This window comes from Aspergillus oryzae, chromosome 1, assembly GCF_000184455.2.
Source record: "Aspergillus oryzae RIB40 DNA, chromosome 1".
NCBI classification, from domain to species: Eukaryota; Fungi; Ascomycota; class Eurotiomycetes; order Eurotiales; family Aspergillaceae; genus Aspergillus; species Aspergillus oryzae.
In genome coordinates this window covers 614,092-631,306 of record NC_036435.1, presented here as the reverse complement: position 1 = coordinate 631,306, position 17,215 = coordinate 614,092, and the positions used below count along the sequence as shown (strand labels likewise).

The 17,215-nt window shown below is 48.9% G+C and overlaps 7 protein-coding genes across 7 annotated transcripts; 2 read left to right on the top strand and 5 right to left on the bottom strand.

The window, feature by feature from the left end:
* Positions 1-742: 742 nt before the first annotated feature.
* AO090009000236 (DUF3602 domain-containing protein) lies at positions 743-2,491 on the top strand (the record flags this gene model as incomplete). The annotated part of the gene is made up of 2 exons (XM_023234348.1): positions 743-881; positions 2,013-2,491. The coding sequence occupies 2 exons, from the start codon at positions 743-745 to the stop codon at positions 2,489-2,491; spliced, it is 618 nt and encodes a 205-aa protein (XP_023088571.1).
* Positions 2,492-4,203: 1,712 nt separating this feature from the next.
* Positions 4,204-5,475, bottom strand: AO090009000235 (actin-related protein ArpA; the record flags this gene model as incomplete). The annotated part of the gene is made up of 3 exons (XM_001816672.3): positions 4,204-4,266; positions 4,340-4,654; positions 4,708-5,475. 3 exons carry the CDS (start codon positions 5,473-5,475, stop codon positions 4,204-4,206), a joined length of 1,146 nt encoding a protein of 381 aa, XP_001816724.1.
* A 620-nt stretch (positions 5,476-6,095) lies between these two features.
* Positions 6,096-6,817, bottom strand: alg13 (N-acetylglucosaminyldiphosphodolichol N-acetylglucosaminyltransferase catalytic subunit ALG13; the record flags this gene model as incomplete). Its single annotated transcript, XM_001816671.1, has 3 exons — positions 6,096-6,234; positions 6,285-6,423; positions 6,481-6,817. 3 exons carry the CDS (start codon positions 6,815-6,817, stop codon positions 6,096-6,098), a joined length of 615 nt encoding a protein of 204 aa, XP_001816723.1.
* Positions 6,818-7,003: 186 nt separating this feature from the next.
* On the bottom strand, positions 7,004-7,834 carry AO090009000233 (uncharacterized protein; the record flags this gene model as incomplete). The annotated part of the gene is made up of 1 exon (XM_023234330.1): positions 7,004-7,834. One exon carries the CDS (start codon positions 7,832-7,834, stop codon positions 7,004-7,006), a length of 831 nt encoding a protein of 276 aa, XP_023088570.1.
* Positions 7,835-7,909: 75 nt separating this feature from the next.
* Positions 7,910-8,513, top strand: AO090009000232 (mitochondrial 37S ribosomal protein mS35; the record flags this gene model as incomplete). The annotated part of the gene is made up of 2 exons (XM_023234324.1): positions 7,910-8,267; positions 8,404-8,513. 2 exons carry the CDS (start codon positions 7,910-7,912, stop codon positions 8,511-8,513), a joined length of 468 nt encoding a protein of 155 aa, XP_023088569.1.
* Positions 8,514-9,158: 645 nt separating this feature from the next.
* AO090009000231 (uncharacterized protein) lies at positions 9,159-10,860 on the bottom strand (the record flags this gene model as incomplete). Its single annotated transcript, XM_001816668.1, has 3 exons — positions 9,159-10,216; positions 10,281-10,356; positions 10,432-10,860. 3 exons carry the CDS (start codon positions 10,858-10,860, stop codon positions 9,159-9,161), a joined length of 1,563 nt encoding a protein of 520 aa, XP_001816720.1.
* A 1,582-nt stretch (positions 10,861-12,442) lies between these two features.
* Positions 12,443-16,879, bottom strand: AO090009000230 (putative chromatin remodeling complex subunit (Chd3); the record flags this gene model as incomplete). The annotated part of the gene is made up of 2 exons (XM_023234310.1): positions 12,443-16,540; positions 16,610-16,879. 2 exons carry the CDS (start codon positions 16,877-16,879, stop codon positions 12,443-12,445), a joined length of 4,368 nt encoding a protein of 1,455 aa, XP_023088568.1.
* Positions 16,880-17,215: the final 336 nt, after the last annotated feature.

Below are 17,215 nucleotides of genomic sequence, written 5' to 3'. Positions count from 1 at the left end.
GGATCAGCTTCCAAAAAGAGGCCGGTATTCTCACCGGTTCGACCGGGTCGGTGGATTAGACCAGTCAGCGTTTTATGACAGTGGGGCTGAGATGGAGAATGGAAAAAATTTTCAAGGACGTGTCAGTGGATGAGGCATTTCTGGGTCAGCGTCATTTTTCTCTGACAAAGGTCGCTAAGTCCAGCCCTCAATAGTCTGGGGAAACTGCCTGTTTTCGGTTTAGCCTGGCATATCCGTGGATCCTCTCAATTCCAGTCGCATCTCGTTACATGATGATATTCATGCTCACGGCAGACGCTGGTGCGGGGGTTGGTTTCATGCCACGATGTCCGGTCTGGAGCCTGGACTGGGACTTGATGACCGATGATAATATAATGTAGAAACCTATACATGTGCTGAGGATTTACAGTGAGTGATTTATTGAAGCAGATCGGTGTTTCTTGAGATCAGCCCCATGCCAAGAAGGACAGCCAGCATGGCCGCCATGCCATCCGTAACAATAGTAACATTAGTAGTCCGTTAGCCCTAATTGGAGATCACAGACCGTTCGTCCCCCTGAGCATCACTTTGAATTTTGAGTCATTTCTCTTCGGATATTGCCGCTCTTCCGGAGACAGGAACTGACGAGAGAATGACAGGGATAGTTCCATTCTTTCCGTGCAATCTAGAAGCATCTGTTTTACCCGGAATGTAGTATTAGGAAGCTGGAGAGTTTGGTCTGGCAAGGCAGTACAGAATCATAATGGGAATCATATTAGAATTTTGCTATGATGCAATCATGCCGCCGGTTCCCTTTTGCGGGGAAATTCTTTCCTTGTCTAGAAGGAGGCATGAGAGTCCCAGAAAAACAACTAATTATCAAATTATAATAATTAGGATTTGTATAGTTTCCTCCCCTGCCTCATTTGGAGCTAAGATGTACAGAGTCTGACTATGACCTGTAGTTTCCTATAGCATAGAACTCATCTAGAATCCCCCAGTGATGCAAAATCGCGTCCTGACCGCAAAATTCAGGGCTGAACCAAGAGGACAGAGAGTCTCACATACTGTAAGGATCAACTTTCGCAATTGAAGCCAACAAAAGGTGACGACTCGTGACCGTCGAGTCAGCAATTTTCATTACCCCCAGAAAACTCCCATGTGAGCCGCCACCGCCCCTTATTGGCTGCCAAGCCAGTTTCTATTACGTTTCGCCATGGCTTGGGACCCATGTCAGATGATCTGAAAAAGCCATAAAGCGGCAACGTGGATCAAGCGACAGTGGAACTCTTTCCCTCCAATAGACCGCTCGGAATGCCCCCCAATGCACAACGTGACTGGATCAGACAGCCGCCTGATTCTGCCGCTGCTTTAACCCAACTGTCAAAATCATGGCGCTGTACCGCGCGCATAACTCGTGCCGGATGCTGGTTGGTCGGGGGTTCGCTTACCTAACATGGGACAAGGAAAGAATTTTCCTATTTTTTATTTTTAATTGCGCATCCCATGATTCCCAAAATCATAACTTCGGTCAATATGGAGTACAACAAATGGGCTCCACAATTCCAACCCACCGCGCAGCGACTGCGTGTGACCCTTGGATCCAGAGTGCCTGTGCCTGGAAAGGAGTCAGAGCAACCAATGGTGCAATCATAGGCGTTCGTCACGGCACAACAGGGGAATTGCGAGCTTTTCTTGGCCTCTTTCCCTGGTAACACTGGGGGTCATACTTCCTGACTATATAAAAACCTTCCCCGCCGCAATGTCCGGTACCAGTCTATAGTAGTCCCATCAGCTAAACAGAAGAGAAAAAAAGGAAAAAGGAAAAAGAAAACATTTTTTCTTAGTTCACTTCCCACTTCTGTCTTTTCTTCTCGTGAACTCATCTCGACTTCTTAATTGCACTTTGTACCGTTGCATTCCGGTCCATCGTTTACGATACTGCTATATATCCAGCGACCCGCTTGATATCTGCTATCATTGAGTCATCGAGCCTAGATCGTTGTTCAGATACACCGCCCACAGTCATACAGCAATTATGCCAGCAACCGTGAATTACCGGGTCGTTGAGCCCCATCCTTCCGTTTCGCGCCCAGCTCTTCATACAGCTCGCGGCGGCGCAGGCAACATCATCAGCCTGAAGAACACCAAGACCACCCCTTCACAGACGGCCACCGGTCCCCCATCCTTGACACGTCTGGACTCTCACGTCCCTCCCGTCTACAAGTCCGGCCGTGGCGGTGCTGGAAACGTCCACAGCAGCAGTGAGCGCGCCATCTTCAGCTTCGACGAGGAACTCGAACGGGACCTTCGTCGCGCCGCTCCAGTCTACCACGTCGGCCGCGGTGGTGCCGGAAATATGGTCTACAGCGACAATGGAAGCACCCTGAGCCGCAAGTTCTCCGCCAGTAGCAATGCCACGTCGAGTAGCACGGGGTCGACCAGCTCTACTCGGGAGAAGGCCCTGCGCGGCTTAGAGAAGGGCTGGGGCAAGTTGAGAGGAATGGCATAGAGACGCTTTGCAAGACACATTCGCATACGGCCTGCCGTCCTTTGGTTCGAGCGTTCTCGCATTCGCATTTCGAACATGAAACATCACGACTTACGACCACACCAAAAAAAGTTTTTATTTTCCACATCTCTTCAATCTCCTTTTCCACTTCAACTTCATTTGCGATTCTCGAAACCCCCTAATTCAACATCCCTTTTTAATCTCGCCACTTCGCTTTCTCCAACGAGAGAAGCATATCTGTTTAACTTGCTGTTCTCTTGCGCCATTTCTCGACTCCCATGTCGATATTGATACCCCCAATCGCCAACCGGCACTTTACTTTCTTGACTGCCTATTCAGGGTCAATTAAACCTTGTTTCAACACATCTTCACTCTCCATGTCTTCATTATCTACATGTACGCCCGGTTCTGGAACCGGCAATAGGGCTTTTCACGTCCTTTACCTTTTATATACTATATCTCCGAACTGGAAACCGTTGCTTTAGTCCCTGAATAAATGAACCGGAACAAGAAAGTTCGAACACACATTGTTATCTCCTTACTTTTTCTTTCCCGGATGTAGAGGTATATCTTGTAGACTGTATGTTTCAGACTGTACGGAGTATACATCCCTGGTATGTGTACCCCTGAACAATCAATGTGGTATGACGATATACGATCCACCCCCTTACTGCGGGGTTAGAGCTGGGTATAATTCCTATACTATGTATGCACTATGCACTCTCGTGTCTTGGTATATTTTTTGGATGTTTGACCACCTCATCCAAGGACACTTACATCGTATGCAGTATTGAATAATTGTATATAGCTGGTGCCTTTTGTAACAGTTCCTATTTTGAAGGTTTTATACTCTGTATTTGGGTAGTATTACTAGCACGTCATTTCTGATATGATTAGCATGGTCCGTTGTAGAATGTAGAAGCCGCCAATTGGAACTATAGAGTGGGTATAGTGTCTGTATGAGCTGTGTTCAGGGGTAGGGAGGTTGTTCTGTTAGATTGGTGGGGGTTTTCATTTGCTGTGGTGCTTTGTTTATGTTTTGGTGGTTATAGGCTATGGTTCATGGCCTGTTCTTGTGTGGGTGGATATGGTGTAGTGTTTTGAGTTGTGTGGACTATACTCTTCGGAGGAAGGTGTTAGTATTTCTGGACTACTCATGAATCAAATAGGTACTAATGCCGTTTTGCAACCTTACACTTGGTCCAAATACTATGTACTAATGTGATCGAGACTGCAATTCATAAAGATTCATTTATCTATCCCAATATTTACACAGCTTAATTCAATTCAAACCACCCACTTGACAGGGGGTCAGACATAACAATTAGACAGGGCGCAGAGAAGAGAAACACATGAGTCGATTCATCCGTGGTCGTGATAGCCGGTGAGAAACGTGATGGATGATCGAGCATGTCCGCTAGGACATGGGGTGTGTGAGTTGGTGGGTGAAGAAATAGAGATGATACGAGGGTATGGCAGATGCTGCCATGAGTATATCATAGGGGGTGCTAAGGTGAGAAAAAAGAGGGGTATCAAAAGCTGCTGCTCATCTGCGGACAACAGCAGCTGACGGTTCTATCGAGGGTTCGTGACTTCCCAATAACATCACTTAATGTATGTTTAGCTTGGGTCTGTCGCTGTGTCGCTGCTTGCGAGCAGTGGATGACTAACGTCACTTATGCTGTCTTGCGTTCAAGGTGTTGAATGCAGAATTAGGCGAATTTCCGATGGATGATCTCCGGATCTTCGTGCCATTCGTCTGCGCTAACCCACATCTAAAGGTTGTTGGTGTTAGTATTGGAGAAAGGTGATGGAACTTTGTGTCACTGGTAGTGACAGCGGACTTACCTTGCGGAACGTGCTCAAACCAGCCAAGATTCCTCCTCCGATCCAGGTCGTGTATTTCCGCTCGGCCGGTGCAGAGATACGGATCTTCATGTCTTCAACAGCCAATCGCTTGATCTCGCGCATCAGTCGGTCTGGGAAGTTCTTGCATAGCGTCGAGCCTCCCGACAGGACAATGTTGAGATATAGATCTTTGCGCAGGTCCAGGTCTGTGCGGGTAATTGCATCCTGAACGATCTGATGAACACCAGGATACTCCAGGCCGATCAGCTCGGGGTCGAAAAGGATCTCGGGAGCACGGTAGCGTTCTTGACCAATCTAACCGGACGTTAAAACTACCCAAGCAATCGTAGATGCACGTAGGGTCAAACCTTGATCTTATGGCCATCAGGCAACCTGTAGTCCACGGCCTTAGTCTCCGATTTATGATAACTGTTCATCCACTCCTTCTCTTCACGCTTCGGATCCAACGAAACATAGCACACCTCCTCCTTGATCTTCCGGACAACCTCCTTCTCAGCACTTGTATACAGTACATGTCCATTCTTGCGGAGCAACAACTGCAACTGTTCCGTAACATCTCGCCCCGCGACATCAATCCGCCGTATACTGTTCGGGATCGCAAAACCTTCATACACCGGCACCGCATGGGAGACACCATCCCCTGAATCCAAGACCACACCGGTCGTCCGGCCGGACGCGTACAGCGACAGCACGGCCTGAATCGACGTATAGAGAGCCGGCACATTGAACGTCTCGAACATAATTTGGGCCGCTGTATCGCGGTTCTTGCGGGGATTGAGCGGCGGCTCAGTCAGGAGGACGGGGTGCTCTTCGGGCAGCGTTTTCAACTCGTTCTCGTAGACGTAGTGCCAGATTTTCTCCATGTCGTCCCAGTCCGTTACGATGCCGTGTTCCAGCGGGTACCGGATCTTCAACAGGCCGCGCAGCTCCTGTGCTCGCGATCCGATGAAGACATCTCCTTCTAGACCGCCGGCCATCACCCGCGGGTGTTTTGGCCGACCGACGAACGACGGGAAGAAACATGAGGGGACTTCCTCTCCTGCGAAACCGGCGCGGATTGTCCCGCTGCCATTGTCGATGACAATGGGGGCGTTATGAAGGGTGGCCTCGGCCATTGCGAGAGCGAGGGGTGTGGTTCGGGGGGTAAGTTGCGCGATTGTTGTCAGAAGGCCCCACGGCCGGGGAGGTTGTGCCACGTAGGTCCTAGAGTGGAGGAATTGTTTCCGACAGCCTGTAGTTAATTGGAGTCCTTGGTGTCGAGAAACTCGGGAGAAATCGAGGGAGGGAGGAGTGCACAAAGGGAGATGTTCCTGGCCGCAGCTTTCGCGTACATCTGGAGTCTTGCATGTTTCCCGTGCCCGTCAACAATCACTGGAGCTTGGGCCACCTCCGACTACAACTATAACGATCAATCGCTACCACAATAATCTATGTATAATTCGTTCAATTGCTTGTTTTCGGTACTAAGGTAATATTTGCAATTGATTCTATGCTTGTGGAATTTATAAAGCTGACACCTGCGCAGCATATAAGACTTGTAGAGCAACATTTCGTGCAGCTAGTTGGCCTGCAAGTTTGGCAACACAAATGAAAAGCCTGAATCCGTACGCCTTCTCGAGCCAATCGTATACTCCGTGTAAGGGCCCACATGTACGAGTATATAAGCTTCAAAAACACACCAGTAGGTTCAGACACAATGCCCTTACGGCAGAGGTACCCGGGGGAGGAAATGGATTTAATCCAAGAAGCCCAATTCATCCGACATCACTTGCTCCAGCGTGCGATGACGTTTCTGATTTGCTCCATTGACAGGCGGCCAAGCCAGCATGCGAGCCCGTAGTGCCTCTGCGCGCTCTACAGCAACATACACCTCCCTGGAAAAGAGGTCAGCGTAATCTACGGGAGTATTCACAGGGTACCATACTGATGTCCGCTAGCAATGACATATCCTTGCTTCTGCAACTCACGGGCCAGTTCTACCTGATGGTTGTCCTTCAAGGTCGTATTGGGAACAACTACAAGTGGCACTCCTAATCGTAGTGCGCCCAGGATACTGCCCGATCCTTCAATTGTGATCAGTCTCTCACAATCTTATCCGTGGACGAGATTGCAATAATTACCTGCATGACTGATAACTAACCCCCCATTTCGACCTTCGTCAGGTCTTGCTTGAGCAAGCCTCATCTCCCTGTCTAGACCTGCATGATTGAAATCGAACCCGTCGATCTCAATACCGTGCCGACTCGGGCTCCCAGGGGGATATTTGCTGAGAAGCTCTTCAAAGAGAGCTTGACTGTCCTTCCCGTATTGAACTAGGAGATGCGTATAGTTTGCTTCATGCAAGGCAGCTAAAAATTTGTCATCCAATATGGCCTGCAGAAGTAAATGAAAAGAAGCCGTAGCTCCCACTGTGACGAAGCATAGCTTCATAGGGCGGTCATGGTCCTGCGGTGCCATGACTGGTGCCTTTAGGTTTCAAGGACCTGTATCTGGCAAGAACAATTGTACAGCACCCTGCATGGGCCGGAGAAGCATATTAATCTTTCTCAATCGGACCAGTTTAACGCTGGGCCGAGTGTCGCATCGGTGCAACTGTATTGATAATGCTCGTAAGGCGGTGGATGACAACCCACCCGATTTGGCTTAGTGCATCCGTGCGAACTTCAATCCGCAGAAAAACATCGCCGAGTCCTGTTCAAGCAAACCCCAGCCCAACACCCCCATCGCAATGGCCTCAGCAGCAAGATACCTGGGCCGGTCGGCCTTGTCCATGGCCCGGAGAGGCCCAATTGCGATCCCATACCGCTCATTCTCCGCCACTACGCCCAGTTTCGTGTCAGAAGATCCACCAGTGCCGCCTGCTCCCCGAGAACCCCGTCCGGAGGAACTGCCTTCTATGGCGGAGTACTCCCCCGATCTACTTTCCAAGGAGGAACGGTCAATGTATGACATGCTGGCTCCCGAAGAACGGGAGCAATTCGACGCCGAGAACCGCCGGATGGTGGAGGAGTTCAATGACCCGCAGAAGCGAGCGGCCGCGTTCGCGGAGCTCGAGAAGAGCGTGAACCAGATCGATAAGGAATATCCCATGCGGTTTGACGATGTGCGGGAGAAGCGAGTTGGATTCTGGGGTGACGAGGAAGACGATGAATTCGCCCTAGTCGAGGACGCTGATGAGGAGTTCAACGACGACGATATCACGTCGATGGCCCATGCGGAACTCGAGGTACACCGCGAGATCAGAGAATACGCTAGAATTGCCGCTTGGGATATGCCATTTCTGAGCCGTAAGTGCTTCATCCGAGTCTGTTCCCCATCCCCGCTAATCCCTGGGTAGATCTTGCCAAGCCGTTCACCCTCCCTCCCCAGTCTCACATTCTCCGCTTCCGCTACACCACATACATGGGCGAGTCGCACCCCGCCGAGAACAAGGTCGTCGTCGAGCTGAGCTCCCAGGATTTGACCCCTAAGCATCTCTCCGAGGCACAGCGCCAGACGTTCCTTAAACTCGTCGGACCGCGGTACAACCCCGACACCGACATCGTACGGATGTCCTGCGAGAAGTTTACCACTCGTGCTCAGAATAAGCGTTACCTGGCCGATACCGTAAACTCACTGATCAAGGAGGCGAAGGAAGGAGATGCATTCGCCGACATTCCCCTTGATCTCCGTCACCACAAGCCGAAGACCAAGCTCCAATTCCCCGACTCCTGGAAGTTGACCCCGGAGCGCAAGAAACAAATCGAAGCTCGCCGTGCTGAGAGACTACGCCTGGAGAAGGAAAGAGCGGGCATCATTGATGGCAAGGCGGTCATCGCCGACGCGGCCCGGGTCTTGCCAGCATTGAACCCTGCCTTGAGGGCCAAGGCAACTGAAGAGCGAGAGAGGGTTGCTGTTCGGGTCACTGGTAAAGCACAGAAGAAGAGACTACGCTGAATATGAGCAACGTACGAATGCGGGGTGTACAATTTATCTGTCTGTTGGTCTGGGTGCTTTTTGAACCTTAAAATATCAGGAGCGGCGCAATCGCAATGTCATATTAGACTTACTTATCCAATGTATTATACTCATTCATCTTCATACATACACCTTATTACTCCTTTCAATTAGTACCATGATACTGATCTTGGCCAAGTCTTCCTGTATAAAGTAGAAAAGCATTCATGTGAATCCATTGCTGTACCTATCCCTAGAGTCCTATTTTTTTTTCTTGTTTGTTTGTTTTCTGGATCAGTGTACGTATGTTATAGTCGCAACTCCCCTATAATACACCGAAACACAAGCCTTTTAAATAGGGAAAAGAAAGGACAGAAAAAGAAAGAAGCTATCCACAGGTACTTCACAGAAACCGATATCTCGAAGAATCTCAAAAGCTTCACAGTGCGCAGTTGTTGTATCCTGATCGTCATATCGTGCTATACCCCTCGAGGATATACAACGATGAATCCATCCAACAAAAGCGAAAGAAAACACACGAAAAGAAGAAGGGGATGAAATCCGGCATAAACGCAAGGTATCCTAGCATGGTCCGGTCTTGCAAACTATCCACCCATTCATAAATGACATCCTGTCCGGCAGAAAGGTATATTTAGTTGAAATAGATGTTAGTCGATTTATCATATGGTCAAGCTTCCCAAATGCTTCGTATCCATATGGTCGAAGTCATAAATAGAGGGAAAGGGGGAAAAAAAAAGCTCCGCCACGAGTTTTAAGTTGATGATCGTACATGGAGGATGGAGGACAAGAGAAGTCTTTTCGCTGTGTGTGGTATTTACTGCAGATGTCCCAATCCTTCGGCTTAGAATTCATAATTGACTGGGGATCCGGTGGATCTGTTGACTAGTTTGGTGCCGATGGGTGCCTGCATCGTTTTGGAATCTTTTTCCTTGAACTGATTGCGATGAGCCCGAGGGCTAGATCCAGAGGAGAACGAGGCCCCAGAATGGGTCGATGGAGAGGCGCCCCGAGTTGGAGGCTCTGAGGACGCGGCGCCCAGATGAGAAGGGTCAGGGATGGGGCTCGCCAGCAGAGAGATGGGGGTCTCCTTGGACATGACCGAAACCGCACTGGGGGACGCAGTTTCATGACTATGATAGGTACCGAAGGAGTCAATTTCGCCCTTTTCCATGCTTATATCGTGCATAGCCATTTGGGACCGGGGCTGGTAGAGACGGCGCGACTTTTGGCTTTTCTTAGAGCGTGGCTGGGTCGGGGCACCTTCAAAGGAAGTTGACAGGTAGTCGGCACTCGTGGCGATAGGAGCTGGCATAAGAGAGTGAAGATTGCGAACAAACTCTTCGTGCTTAACCCTATCAACGTTCTCGATGGCGGCATGATCGGTAGGACTAGGGTAAGGCAGACCACTCATACCTCCTCCCATATGATCCAGGGTTGGATATTCTAGGAGGGAATCAAAAGACAGGAGATCCATCCTTCTGGGCACTGAGTTAACCGCACCGGAGATATGCTTGTGTGTATGCTTAGGGTTGGTTGAGATCTTGGGCGAGCTCACAGCCTGATAAGCATGTCGAGATGGTCCGGTAGCCCCTGTAGCATGTTGTTGAGAAGAAAGATAATGAGTACCCTTCTGCTTAGAAGCCTTTTCGATATCCGAGGAATCGATCGCGCCATTGATCTCCAGGCGGGAAGGATACTGGATCGACTTCATAGCGCCACGCTCCACAGTATCATCCTTCCAGTGTTGACCATGACTAGCGTGAGAACGTGGGTGACCATGTCCATTGGGCAGGAGGCTGGGAATGCCGTATTTTTCGCGGTACCAACGTGGAATATCCCGAAGGCCAAGCTTTTCTAAGGTGGGGAGGTCATTGGGCATCTCGTGCTTATAGAGACAACCTGAAGGATATATTAGCTGATTTTATGCCTTTGTAAACCGCGCTACTTCCTATGTGCCCTTTACCTTGCTGCTGATAATCGCATTCGCCATGGCGGATCCAGTACGAACAAAATTCTTTCTTTGAGTTGTGATGAGCGCCCTAATAGGACATTAGCTGGTGCTGTATTTTTACTGGCGCAAGTCCTCGTCAGGTTACATGTTGGGTAGCACTTACCTGCCTCGAACTTCCGCTACCTGTGCCACCACTGCTGCTAGGAACCAACCAGCTAGTGGTCGAGGCGTTGGACATGAACCAGTTCTGGGAAATACCTTGCTGAAGGAGGGCATTCACGGCCAGGCGCTGGTTTGCCGGAACATTTTCATCAGAGACGAGTCTCATGAGAGAGGCCTGTAGGTCAAAGTCACGGGAACGAGGACCGGAAGACGCGCGGGTCGACGCTGACACCAGGCCATCGATGACGTAGGTTTGCGCTCTTGGACTCACGGTGCCTAAGCTAGTCATGCCCTGGGTTTCGTTGGCGGACAGTGTACGAGGGACTCCTCGAATCGATATATGGGAGGGAAGCTCATCAACAGCAACCAGGGGGGTGATCGTGCCATTTGGACGGGCACAGAAGAACTGGGGGCGAAGTGGAGATGACATGATGGTTCGCTCAGGCCTCGAATCACCTCAAGTCCTGCTGTAATGCTGTTTTGGACGTTAGATATAAGAGAGCGATGAGATAAAGTGATCTATGGCGCGACGCTGGAGTATACCGTCATGGAAGGGAAGGAAGTGAGTAATGAGTTGAGACTAAATAGGGTGAACAAGAGAAACAGAATTTTTACAAGGAGTTGGAGAAGAACAAAAGCGAGAAAGAGGAACAGAAAGGGAGATTCGTGATTCAGTGAATTTCCAGACGATGTCGTCGTGCGTAAAAGATTTGTTGACATTCACTGGTTGACAGCACCGACACCGAGGGATCTCCAGAGCCAAATAGCATAAAGGACAAGAGAGGAAAATAAAAATGAATCTAATCAGCTGCTATATATGAGCATAATAACTATTTGGAAGAGAGAAAGCAATGCAAAGACATGAATGAGAGTAGAGAAAAACAATATAAGAATGCAATCTAAAGAGCCTCCGAGTATAACAAAGCAAGGAAGCAGAGAATGGCGAAAAAGAAATTCACACACAAAGTTTCAAAAGGGCAAAGAACAAAAGAGGAAACGCCCCAAGTGTATAAGAAAAGTGGACTAGAGCCCAATGCCGCCAGTGTTTGTCCGATAATGTTGGTCAGTACAACCATCTGCACGGATGGCTGCAGCTTCTGAGGCACAACTTCTCATTGCTCGTTTCCCGCGTCTTGCAGGAAACACCCTACAGTGTTTTCGGGGATGCTTAATCTCCTGCTGATCCTGCTCTCTCTTTTCTTCTTTTCTTTCCCATGATTTTGCCACTTCTCTGGCTCTTTTCTCCAGGGAGATTACCCTGGAATTATAACTTGTCTTGTAGAGCAGCTCTCGGACCGGTCCCTGAAAGTCACATCGAGGGTAAGCATATGTTCTGGTACTGATGCTAATCCACCATCCTCACTGTTTCATCCGTATTCCAAATACTGATCCTTATACAGATCGTGTCCCCGGGATCGGTGGTTCGTGGCATCGTGGAATACGACGAGCGTATACACCTTTCAAACGACATATACCTTGTGCCGGCGCCGATTCGACGAAGGTGAACGAAGATCAAACGGACTGCGTCGTCCTTTAATTTTGTAAGTAGAAGTGGTGTGGCTTTTGTCCACATGGACGCATAGTTGACATGTTGAAGACTTGGGGGTCAACCAATAACTGAGCAACCCACGACATGTGACCACCATCCCCAAATCTGCCATTGGAATTGTCCTTTGGACCTTTAATCCTTGTAGTGAGTCGTTTCGTGCAACAATTGTTCCCGAAGGTGTATGAGATTACTATGTATTGTACATCTCTCGCCTTGCCAACATGGCGACGATCATTCTCTCCCTCTAAATGTATAATGATGATATGAGCGCCAGTATGAACCTGAAAAATCGCTAAGGACAAGAAAGAGAAGAAAACAAAATAAAGACAAGGAGGTAAGCAAGATCGGTTAGAAAATGTGTGTTCCACGTATTTACAGACAAAAGTCCCATCTTATGTTCATCCCCTCTCGCCATTCGTCATTACGTACGTACTCGAGCCATGAAAGCCTTGCTTCCTGACTTTCAGAACCTCGGGTTGTAGGACTGAAGGAACCGGGGATCCGTCCCCGACTGTGTCGCCGGTTTAGCAAACCGTGCATTGTCTGTCAAGTTGACTACTGACGGTTTTGTGGCAGTGGTGTTAACAGCGGTGGGAGTCGCACCATCAGGTGTACCATGAGTTGCCGTGAGACTACCTGTAGCCTTACTGGCCTGTTTTCTTTTACGCTGTGCAAGGTCACCGCGAATACCGGTCAAATATTTCTTAGCTTGAAGGACGAGTTCAGGGTCCTCGGTACTTTCCTTCAGGGCGTTCAGCATCCTGGCCACATGAGCGTCTGATTGTAAATGAGGACAGGTGCGGGAGATCCCAAAATGCGCAAGACCGCAGAGGCCGCAATGCTCCACGCCGGCTAGTTTCAAACGACAAGAGCCGACCGGGTGATTCTGATTGCAGGCGAAGCACGAGGGCCGGGTCTCCGTGGGGCCGTCCATGCCTGCTGCGCTCATCGAGAGGTCGTGGTCGGATATGGGGTTGACTCGTTCGAATGCGCGTACTTTCGTTCTCTTTGCCGGGCGTTCTATTCCTTCGAAATCAAGCTCGGGAGAAGTGTCAGACTCAGATTCCACAATTTCATCTCCTTTGAATTCGGTATCGCTTTCAGCATCTCGTTTACGGGGCGTTTTCGTAGGGGATAGTTCCGTAGTAGCAGTATTTGAATAGTCAACTGTCACCCGCTTTCTCTTTCCACGCCCAAAGTTTTCAGCTTTTCTGGCTTCTTCAGCTGCCGCCTCTTCTCGCTCCTTGAGGATCTTCTCCCAGATAGCACTATTCTCTGATGTAGGATCTTCTGTGTCTTGTAGTTCGCTTAAATTCTGGTTGTCATTCGCCCAGACTCGAGCGAAGCTAAACTGCGATTCAGGGGCGTCCTCATTGGAAGAGGAGGCCTGTTCAGCTTGACTGCGGTCAAGAAGCTTATCGACAGACGCAGAATCATACCGTATATCCCCCGAGTCATCGTCTTCAAATAGCGCTTGAGCTCCGTGTCGAAGGATAGACTCCAGGTCCTGCCCGTCGTCTTCTTCTGAGACCATTCGGTCAATCAGTACATGATCTAGCACCATCTTCTTCTTGCCAATCTGCATGATCTTCTCTTCAGCGCTGCCCCGGGTCATCAGTTGGAACACAAGCACCTTGTTCTTTTGTCCTATGCGATGAGCACGGGACAATGCTTGCATGTCCTGGTGAGGGTTGAAATCAGGGTCCATGATGATGACGGTATCTGCAGTGGCAAGATTGATGCCCACACCTCCAGATCTAGTGGAAAGCAAAAATGCGAAGTACGGCGAGTCTTGAGCATTGTACTGATCAATCATTTTCTGCTTCTCCAAAGATGACATTCTTCCATCAAGGCGGCAATGCAAAAGCCCCAGCCCATCAAGAAAATCTTCAACTATATCCAAATTGTCAAGGAATTGACTGAAGATCAAAACTCTATGTCCGCGCTCTCTGAGCTTTGGCAGCATCAATTGTAAGAGTTGGAGTTTTCCAGCCGCCTCTACCAGATGCTTGTGAGATGCTGTAGCATTGTTTGTCCGCTCCTCAATAGCTGTACTATAAATAAATGGATGGCACAAGCATTTCCGAAGCTGCATCAAGATATTGTTCAGGTTTTGGCGTTCCGCTTGTTTGGGGCCCTGGTTGTCATTCTTTCGCTGGAAGATGGCCTTGATCAACTGTGGGTTCTTCGCCAGGATGGACTTATACAACTTCTTCTGGACAACGGACATCGAAACTGGAACAATGATCTGGACAACCGGTGGAAGAAAAGTGAGCACCTGAGCTTTTGTCCGGCGTAGAAAAAATGGTCGGATCATGTTGTGTAGTTCAGGAATATTCTCTTTTGATAGTATTCCATACTCTTCCTCCAGTTCCTCTGCATTCTTGGTTGGGTCGCAGAATTGGAGAAGGTTGAACAATTCCCTGGTGTTGTTTTGCAGAGGTGTACCCGTCAATAGAAGTTTGAAAGGGAAGTGAATCCGAGACAGCGACTCATATAACTGGCTCTTGTCATTTTTCAAACGTTGGCCCTCATCGACGACCAAGCCAGCCCAGGGTAATTTGGCGAGGACTCTTCGAGAGGCATCATCAGCCATGGTTTCATAGGAAGTCACAACTACATGGCACCTTAGGTCATGGCTGCCCCCATTAAACATCTCATATTTCTGCGCTAGTTGACGCGAAAACGAGGATCCATAGTATGTGACCACCCGAATAGAAGGAACCCATGCCTTTATTTCCTTTCGCCAGTTTGGACACGTCGAGTTTGGTACCACAACAAGGAATGGCCAGCATTTGTGATACTGTATCAGAGTCGCAAACAGGCCAATCACTTGAATGGTCTTCCCTAGACCCATCTCATCGGCAAGAATGGCGTTCTGCTGTTTGAACCACATGTAATACAGCCAATTCAAACCATCTTTTTGATAGTCCATCAGTTGTCCCCCTGTCATGGTTTCAGGTTGTGTGTCTTTGACTATACTTTTCTTAAAATTTTGCTTTCTGACCTGCTCCAGATGCTTTCTGAGAGAGTGTTGATTTGGCATATGAGTGTAGTCACGTTTCACCCAGTCCTCGTATGCAGTTTTGAAATCGGCCCACCTCTCAGCATTGTTACGGTCAGGTGGAGAGTCCCATACTGCATCCTCATATGTCAGGCCCTTGAACTTTATGTAGGCTTTGGACACCTTGTCAACTCGTGATATATCTGTTTCGATAGATCGATCCTCTGAGCTGTCGTCATTCTCGTCATCTGCGTACTGGACATCGAAGATAATGTCAGCTCGAAGGAAGTCTTCCGGTATTGCCTCTTCAGTTGTCATATCTGGGTTCAAGTTTCTGTTCGATCTGAAAAAAGCTCGTCGCATGGCCGGGCTCACAACGCTCCAAACCCAGCTGCCAGGCATCCAGGTAGTATGATTATAAGACATAGTCTTCCATTTTATTAGGTACTCTTTGTCAACCTCCTCCATGATATTTGCGCTGTACCCAGCAACGTATGTCTTAAGGTCTGTTGGCCGCCAGGCAACTATTGCACCGATCTCTCCAGGGGCCGATGAACAGTCTCCGCAACGAGTTGTTGTTGTATGATCTGTAGTGACATGATCAAAATGAAACGCTCTATGACATTCAGTACAGCGAAAGAGTAAGTTGGCTGTATTGTTCAAGCAGGCCATATCCACATGGGTGATAGGATCTTTACCACCATTCTCCTGTCGAAGCTGCTGCTCCTGCTTTGGCGTCAAGCGCTCCCGAAGTGGCTTAGACATATTCCCTTTCTTAGAACACGCAGTACAGCGGCCTTGGTGTGGGCAGACCTGGTCTTTCGTATGGGCAACACCTAGGCAGCGACGACACTGAAGAACAAATAAGTCATCCGAGACCTTAGTTACAAGGTGTTCGCGTGTAGCTCGAGGACCTAGACAAGCTTGATGATAAGCGGTTGTACATCCCTGACAGAAGACAAGAGGGCCTTTCGCATAGTCATCTCCACTGCGGTAGCAAACTGCGCACATTTCATTGTGAAGACTTCGGAACGGGTCATCAGATGGGATCTTGCGGAATGATTCCTTCGCCCCGAAGAACTTCTGTGTCTTGGTGGCGTCTTCAAACTCAGAAATGTCCTCTTCATACCGCTCCCTGAGATTTTTCCGAAGCGTCTTTCGCTGCCGGGTTGAAAACCGAGAGCCTGTAGGTCTTGGGGAATAGCCGCTTTCCATATCTGAGCCTCCTGAGTGTATCTTGGCTTGTTTGCGTCTCCTTAAACGTCTCTTCCGGGTAGTTGCCGTAGACGATATAATAACATCATCACTCGAAGGAGATCCAGAGCGAGATTCCTCGTCCTCACTGCTCATACGGCGAAAGAAATCCGTGAACTGAGTATTCCTCGCTCGAGTGGAGCGTCGCCTTGCCCCTGACTCAGACGAAGTATATCCCTCTTCATTGGATGAGGAAGCCATGCTGGATGGGAACTGTGAGCTTCCGTAGACTTGTTCTGTATTTTGGAAACGTGTGAGGGCTTCGGGTCCGTTGCTTAGGCTCTCAAGTCGGGAGGATGACATCTATATGGAAGCAGATATCAGTAAGATAGAGGTCAAGTAAAGGTTACGTGAGAGAAACATAGTACTTACCGTTTCAGTTTCTCCACTGCGCAATTTCACTAAATAGGATGGCTCCTTCGCAGTCTCTATTGCTTCACTTATGACACAGCGGACATCAAAATGTCCGGGGAGGAAGTCATATTCATCACTATTAGAAATCGTCGGAGTTTCTACCGCCAGCTGTGATTTGGTCGGTTCTGGTGAGCCTTCAGGTATATGGGCATGAGACTCGCGCTGAAATTGTGACAGGAGGTCTGCGACAAGATCCTCGTTCAATCGAGATGCAATTTCTTCATCCATCTTGAATATTTCGTATCTTGTGGTTCTCTCATACAAATTCACGATAGCAGGGACACCGATAAGGGAGAGGAAGGGTACTTCAAATTTGAGGTCGTTGGCAATTGAAATATAAATGAAAGAACACCAATGAGAAAATTACAAGAAAGAAGCGGACTCATGAATATCCTCCATAAGGGAGCAGAATTGAATGAGCGAACCAGTCGCTAGTACAACTGTTTATCGAAGGATTCATCAAATTTCCTAACTGCGTAATATTGCATCTAAACGCGACGCGTGACCCCTCGGATCAAAGATTATCCGCTTATCTTATCGGACCTTCAGCAAGCTCCCGTGGGA